This window comes from Capsicum annuum, chromosome 12, assembly GCF_002878395.1.
Source record: "Capsicum annuum cultivar UCD-10X-F1 chromosome 12, UCD10Xv1.1, whole genome shotgun sequence".
In the NCBI taxonomy this organism is placed as follows: Eukaryota; Viridiplantae; Streptophyta; class Magnoliopsida; order Solanales; family Solanaceae; genus Capsicum; species Capsicum annuum.
In genome coordinates, this window is record NC_061122.1 from 19,922,350 (window position 1) to 19,930,892 (window position 8,543).

The window sequence follows — 8,543 nt, forward strand, 5'->3', positions numbered from 1 at the left end:
GAAATTGACAAGAGTTGTGTACCTGTCTACTGAAATCATTAAACATCTCAACATTGAAAACATGCAACTCAACCATAGAAAAAAAAAATCATAATTTTTATGCTTGTACCATAAAGGAAAAAAGAATATGAAAGTGATGGCCATAGGGATTGCCAAACACCACATGGCCTCATCTTTCATGTGCTACAATAGTCCCAAAAAAAAGGAAGAGACTATTATATAAGAAATACAATGCACTTTGCTCACAACTCCAAATTCAAGTTTGCTTTTGTGTAATAGTCATTTTCTCTTCTTTTTTTCCTCCAACTCCCATTTAGGAAACAAATTTTTGTGTTCTTCTTCAATGGAGTCTCAAGTATACCCTTTGTTGCAATATTTTCAAGTGTCCATTGGCTTATTTTTCTTCTCTTTTGCCATTGGCTTCTCTGTTTTCTCTGTTTTGCTTTTCTTCTTAAGACATAAGTTTTGGTCATGGTGCACTTGTGACATTTGCCAATGTTATCTAACTTGTAGTTGGAGAAAAGAATTTACTAATCTTGGTGATTGGTATGCTCATCGTCTCCGAAATTCGCCATCACAAACGATACAAATCCATGTTCTTGACAACATAATCACAGCCAATCCAAGAAATGTGGAGTACATGCTCAAAACCAACTTCTTGAATTACCCTAAAGGGAAGCCTTTCTCAATGATTCTTGGTGATCTTTTAGGTGATGGAATTTTCAATGTTGATGGAGATTTATGGAATTTCCAAAGGAAAATGGCTAGTCTTGAACTTGGTAGTATGTCTATTAGATCTTATGCATTTAACAATGTGAAAAATGAGATCAAATTTAGGCTTATCCCACTTTTATCCTCTTTTGTATCATCTCAACAACAAGATTTTGGACGGACAACTTTGGATTTACAAGATGTTTTTAGAAGATTTTCTTTTGATAACATATGTAAATTCTCTTTTGGTTTAGACCCTGGTTGTCTAGAACTATCCCTTCCTCTTTCACATTTCGCGCATTCGTTTGATTTGGCTACAAAATTGTCAGCAGAGAGGGCAATGGTAGCATCACCATTGATTTGGAAGGTGAAAAGGCTACTGGACATTGGAACAGAAAAGAAATTAAGGGAGGCCATTGAAAATATTGATGTTCTTGCTAGGGAAGTCATAGGGCAAAAAAGAAAATTAGGCTATTCAAATCATCAAGATCTTTTATCAAGATTTATGGGCATGGTTGACAATGAAGTTTATTTAAGGGACATTGTCATAAGTTTTATCTTGGCAGGGCGTGACACCGTGGCATCAGGCCTAACTAGCATATTTTGGTTGCTAACGAGTCACCCTGACGTTGAATTAAGAATTCGCGAAGAAACGAGTCGTGTTATGCAACAAGATCAAGAGTTCTTGAAGTTTGAACAAATAAATGAAATGCATTACTTGAACGCTGTGATTCATGAGAGCATGAGACTGTATCCACCAGTGCAATTTGATTCAAAATTTGCAAGTGGAGATGATGTTTTGCCAGATGGTATATTTGTGGGCAAAGGTGCTAGGGTGACATATCATGTGTATGCAATGGGGAGAATGGAAAATATATGGGGTAAAGATTGTATGGAGTTTAAGCCAGAACGTTGGTTGAAAAATGGTACATTTTGTCAACAAAGTCCTTTTAAATATCCTATTTTTCAAGGTGGAATTAGGGTGTGTCTAGGCAAGGAATTGGCATTAATGGAAATCAAGTGTGTAGTGGTTTCTATGTTGCAACACTTCGATATTCAGGCCGTGGCGGCCCGCGGTGATCTCCGGTTCGATCCGGGGTTGACGGCAACCGTGAGAGGCGGGCTTCTGGCGGTGGTTAAGTTGAGGAGACGTCATTAAAGTTTTTAGCCAGTAACATGACCATCAATATGATCATTTTTTTTGTATAACTATCTAGTATTTGGAATTTCTATTCTGAATAATTTAGATTTATAGAAAGTTTTTTCTACTAGAAATTTCTTCATTTCTTCGAATTCGAAAGCTTTAATTAATGTAGAGGGTCCCACCACATTCATTTGTGATTGCTACCAATATGTCAATATTTCATATGGGTAAATGCTGCATTTGGCCTATATATTGGGCAAGGTTGTGTAAGAAAAGTACCCTTCCTTTTTTGATAGATGAAAGTATGCATCAATGTACTAGAGCAATATTTTGTTATTGGGGGAATTATCCTTTTTACTCTCACTAACTAATTAAAGTGAAAATTATTTTGTTACAAACTTATAATTGATTAAATTATATTAATTATTAAGTATGTGAAAATTATAGTCTCTCAATGTATATGATTTAAATCTTTTTCGTTATTCATAATATGACCAACAGATATCATAGAAATGTCTGATTTATTTTTCAAGTCAAAATTTCTCATCAAATCGTCCTTTACTTCTTTCATGCAGGAGACTATCATTTCTAACCTAATATTACTCTTTTCTTTATTTGAATTCTTCTTGCAATGTTAGTAAAAGGACTAATTTCGTCCTTTTATGTATTGATGTCATATCTCTTTATTCTTTGTATTTGCGATGACCGCATTAATAGAATCAATTATCTCTTGTCCGGATATGACCCTTAGTTGTTTTTTAATTTTATTTATTCCAAAAAAATTGTATCAAATATTCTTTTGAGACATGAAAAATTATTATAAGTGGTTCTTATCTCAATGGATCATTTCATTATCCAAGTAATAGAAAATTCGATAAAAAAATATATAGTAGAAATATCTTTAAAATAAATATAATCTTTCTTCAATCTTATTAATGTTGGAGATAGTTCTACTCATTCAGTATATAAACCTTTGAATGACTCTAATAAAATTTTCATAGATGGTTCCATAATAAATTTCTTATTGTCCAAGCCAATTGGGAATATTCTGACCATTAGTATAACTTTTTATAAATCATGAGTGTTTTCTATTATGATTTTCATATAAAAGAGTTTTATTAAAGCTTTCAACATAATCCCAATATAATTAAATTTAACTAGAATCTTTTGTTCTGAATTAAGATAATCCTGTTCTTTAAGAGTACTAAGATCTCAATCCTTCTGAGTAAAAATTTTTTAATAATGATTTTTAAGAAGTCATAAATTTTTTTAGGATTTGTAGGGTAAAAATGTTATATTTCAGTCAATTCTATATGAGAGAGGATTATCTCAAAATTCATTCTATATTTATATTCAGTAATAACATATAATGTAGTAGCCAGGTATCTTTGAATTAATTGTCATGCTTCATTTCTTCATTTCAAATCATTTTGATCTAGGATATTACTATTAATATCACATGGCTCTGATACCATAATGGTATCACTATCATTATCTTTATTAACATGTTGAGCCGTGATAATAACGATATCTTTCAAGTAATCTTACAAATGCAGCAAAATAAACTATTTTATCATCTTTTTCAAGTTGAAAAGATGATTGAGGAGAAAATACCGACTTGAGAAATTTCACAATTATTTTAATTTATATTCTCTTTCTAACATAAAATGCATCAACCATTTTTATGACATTTATTGGTCATACTACGGATAATGAAGAAGATTACTTGATAGAAAAATCTCAAAATATTCAAAGCAATGACAAAATTGATATTGATGAATACTGCAAAAGTGAAAGAATCTTCCACGTTAGCAAAAGACAAAGACAAAGAAAAAAGAAAGGTAATTTTTTTTTATAGTTAATTTCTTTATTTCTGATTTTTCAACCTATACTTCCTGTGATTTCATGTAATTGTTCGTATTTTTTATTTTTTAATTTATTATAATTGTGTTAGTATTCTAATTTTTAAATTAAAGTTGATTCATTGTTGAATTAGGTTATAGACTTGCATTTTTCTTTTCTTTAAAATTATATTTATGTACGTTATGTTGAAATTTGATATAAGAGTGATAACTTTTTTTTAATTGAATTTGAACTTATGTTATATTTTCGATTTCAACTTATTTATTTTAGTAGTATTGACTTGATATTTCACATTGTTTTAGTAATTAGAATTAATAGATTATCTTTTTGTCAAATGTTTGATAATTTTATGACATTATATATATAATATTAATTTTTTTTAATCAAACACATATTTCATTATTTTTATAATATTAATTAAAAGCATATATTTTTAAAAGACAAAATATATCTTAATAACTAATATAATATCCCTTATATAGAGTCTCTATTTGTCAAGTATTAATAATTTTTAATCTTTGGTATTTAACTTTTATTTTAAAATTCTAATGTAACCATGTTGACACTTGTGCAATCAAAAAGCACACTTGTAATTACACTATGACAAATAAATAGGTCGGTGTAATTGCTAGGATGGTAATTATTATCCTAGTCATTACACCAATTCCAAGTATCAAATGGTTTTTCACACAGACCCAAATAAAATATGTTAAAGGAAAAATTATACTGCTGAGTAAATGTATAGACTATATTTAGGCCAAATCCACCGACGACCCCCTAAACTTGGCACCATCTTTCACTTTGACACCTCAAGTGGACATTGTTCACTTTTGACACCTCTAGTAGCTATAAAACATGTCATTTTGACACTTTTCGACATCAGCTCTGGTGCGTGGGTCTCACTCGCTGCCAACGTGGATTACCCGATCAATTAATTTGTGTCATCTAATGTTACATTGTCACATCATTATATATACAAACAATTAATTTTTTTTTTAAAAAAGCCAAAATACATGGCAGTTATATCCAATGAATTAATGACACATGTTTTATTCCCTAAATAATGACAAAAAGCCCCCCACATTGTCTTCTCCACCCAATTTTCTTTTAGCTTAAACCTCCATTAATGGAGATTGAACTTTTCAATAATGATAAACATACCTCCTCATTCTATAGCTTCACGAATTCCAGATATATGATGAAATACGGAGAAGGATGAATTTCAGATCTGCATTGATTCTTTCCTACAAGTAAAGAATTCACTATCCTTATGAAAAAGTTAAAAAAAATTGCATTTGCTCTCCTAAATAATTTCACTTTTCTTTGCACGCTTTGTGTTTGATAAAATTTCCCAAAAAAGTAAATCATTGAATTTTTAGTGATTCTTTGCATTTTTGAGGAGTTTTGAAGAAATATTAATTTGGGTATTTTTTTTTTGAAGTCGTATGTGTCTGTTCAATAAGTAAAAGAAAATGGAGAAGAAAGGAGTATTTTCCTGTGTTTTTTGTGTGGATTGATGGAATGAATATTTTTTTTTCTTGAAGTTAAAGAATATATTTATTTATTATGCCTTTAAAATAATTACCGGTTACCACTTGTATTATGCAACAAAATATTAACACATACGCTTAGCTAATATGTGTACTACTCTTTTATCTTTTGCAGCCTTCTTTTCTTCCATGGTCAGTTTCAAATTGTGGATTTACAAATTGTTATTAGATTTAAATGGTGTTGTTTTAAAAGATTGGATATATCATGAGGAGTTCATATCTTAAATTTGAGAGATTTTGGTGCAAATTTGAGATGGATTTGATGTATTTTTCGCCTTCACTTCAGCCACCTCTCTTTAATAAAGTAAAAATTATTTACGTTATACGTAACTTAAACTCATGAATAAATATATTTGCTGGATGCCAACTTGCCCACCAATAACAACTTACCAACCATGTCCTCCTACAAATCTAAAATTGATGCCCCACAAATTTAAAGTTGATGTCCTACAAATTTGACAGCATATAATTTCTGACCTGGCCACAGGGTCACTCAATTTAAACATGCACACATAAACTGCATATAAAATTTTGAATTTTTTTTGTTAGATATTTGATATTAGTATTGAAACTTGATTCATTTAAATTTATGTTGTATAAATTTTATTCCAAAAAAATTCTCTCTATCAAGATAAAAGAAAATAATTTTATGATCCCTCTGCCCTACATCATTTGATAATCTGCCTATAAAGTATTGATATACTTTTGTTTTCTAATTTTGAGGAACTAGAGCTCATCAAGCATTAAACTTGACATGATCTTGACACCTAAATATCCACTAATACTTTTTTTCATGTGCAATTGTCTTTCTTCTAATTTCACAAATGAAAATTTATAAAATATGGCCTCATAAACTTATCCGAAAAAATCAATTGCACTTTTTTGTTAAAGAAAAAATAAAAATTTCACGTGTTTATTTTCCCTATTATTCTTATATGAATTCTTTAAATAAAAATTAACAAAAAGACTGTTTTTCCCTCTAAAAATTCTGGTAATTACTCGTTTCCTATCTTTATTTTCGCATAGAATAGTGTTGTGAAATTCATTCGGGAATTTCATCCTTTTTAATCACAAAATTTCTTTGTTGGAAATAATAATATAAAATTGGAGTAGGAAAACTAAGTTTTCTTAGGATCTAATATCTTTTAATAAATCTCAAGTTAGGATTTGTTTGTCATAATTCATATCGGAATATGTTTTCTAATCCTAGTTTGATTTAGCTTTTAGTATTATAAACAAATTTGTTTAAGATTTAATATTATTAATTAATGTATAGTTAGGATTTGTTATCCTAGTTCATGTTGTAATAGGTTTTCTAGTCCTAGTTTGATTTAGCTTTTAGTATTATATATAGGGGTGCTCTGTCACATAGAGAATTATTTGAGTTTATGAACAAAAGATTTTCCTTCAAATTGGTATCGAAGCTTCTACAATCTTGGTTGTGAATTAATTAAAGTGTTTTCATCGATAGATAAGCAAGGAAACAATTTTTTTTTTAATTATTATTATTCAAAAAAATGGAAAAACAAGAACAAGACTCAAAGCCTTTGGATGATTCAAATTCAACGAATAAATCAAACTCAGATCCAAACACATCATTAGTTGATATGCCTGCAGCTACAGATATGGCAACAACTTCAACTCCATTATCTTCATTACTTCCTCAACCCTCTTGGTTCACTGCAAAAAGGTTACTACTTGTATTCTGTGTGATCAACTTAATAAATTATGTGGATCGTGGAACTATCGCGAGCAATGGTGTTAATGGAAGCCCTAGAACATGTACGCAAAATGGTACATGTTCTTCTGGCAGCGGAATTCAGGGTGAATTTAGTTTGAGTAATTTTCAGGATGGTGTTATATCGTTTGCTTTCATGGTTGGACTTCTGGTGGCATCTCCAATATTTGCCTCTTTTGCTAAGAGAGTCAATCCGTTTAGACTTATTGGAGTTGGACTGACAGTGTGGACAATAGCTATTGTTGGTTGTGGTTTCTCTTTCAATTTCTGGTTCATCGCGACATGCAGAATGCTGGTAGGTGTTGGCGAGGCATCTTTCATAAGCCTTGCCGTGCCTTTTATTGATGATAATGCTCCTGTTGCTCGAAAAACAGCATGGTTGGGAATATTTTACATGTGTATACCAACCGGGATAGCAGTTGGCTACGTATATGGTGGACTTGTTGGCGATCATCTTGGCTGGCGTTGGGCATTTTGGATAGAGGCACTACTAATGCTTCCGTTTGCAGTTTTAGGTTTTGTTATGAAACCGTTACAACTAAAAGGATTCTCTCATGCCGGATCCAAAGAACCATCGACTTCTCCCCTGAACGCTTGCCCAGAAAAAAGTGTTTCAAATTGTAGCAAATTGAAACTTGAGTTGACAAGATTTTGGAAGGATTTAAAAATGCTTCATCTTGAAAAGATTTATGTCATCAATGTCCTCGGATACATAGCATATAATTTTGTAATTGGTGCATATTCGTATTGGGGACCAAAGGCTGGTTATAACATATACCGAATGAAAAATGCAGACATGATGTTTGGAGGCATTACTGTTGTATCTGGAATATTGGGAACCTTGGCTGGAGGCTTTGTTTTGGATCGAATGACATCCACAATATCCAACGCCTTTAAGCTTCTCTCCGCGGCAACACTTCTTGGAGCAATATTTTGCTTTGCTGCCTTCTGTTTCAAGAGTTTATACGCTTTCATCGCTCTTTTTGCAATAGGACAAATGCTTGTATTTGCAACACAGGGACCTGTGAACTATGTCTGTCTCCATTGCGTCAAACCAAGCTTGCGACCACTGTCTATGGCGATGTCTACTGTTTCAATTCACATATTTGGTGATGTTCCTTCCTCTCCTCTTGTCGGGGTTGTCCAGGATCGCATTAACAATTGGAGGGTCACTGCATTGATGTTGACAACAATTCTATTTATAGCCTCTGGAATATGGTTTATAGGCATCTTTCTTCACAGTGTAGATAGATTTGATGAAGATAGTGACGATCAAATAAGTGATGCTAAGAGAGCAAAGTCACAACCTATATATTGAGATTTCTCACTTATAAAGGGATCCGGATCGGACTCCAATTTTCTCATTGAATACAATAGCTTTCCTGGTCTTCAAACAATTTTACTCTATCTGCTTAGATAGTACGTCGTCTTGACAATTATGCAGTGACGGATCCAGGATTTAAGCACAGTGGGTGCTTAAAAAATTTAAAAACTGTAAAAAATAAAAACTCACCTCAATGAGGTTCCTTCTAATGGA

The 8,543-nt window shown here is 31.6% G+C and overlaps 1 protein-coding gene and 1 pseudogene across 1 annotated transcript; both read left to right on the plus strand.

Annotated features, from left to right (window-relative positions):
* Window positions 1-242: 242 nt before the first annotated feature.
* LOC107849786 (cytochrome P450 94C1-like) lies at window positions 243-2,246 on the plus strand. The gene has a single exon (XM_016694343.2). The coding sequence runs from the start codon at window positions 344-346 to the stop codon at window positions 1,868-1,870; it is 1,527 nt and encodes a 508-aa protein (XP_016549829.2). The 5' UTR covers window positions 243-343; the 3' UTR covers window positions 1,871-2,246.
* Window positions 2,247-6,722: 4,476 nt separating this feature from the next.
* LOC107849394 lies at window positions 6,723-8,257 on the plus strand (annotated as a pseudogene).
* Window positions 8,258-8,543: the final 286 nt, after the last annotated feature.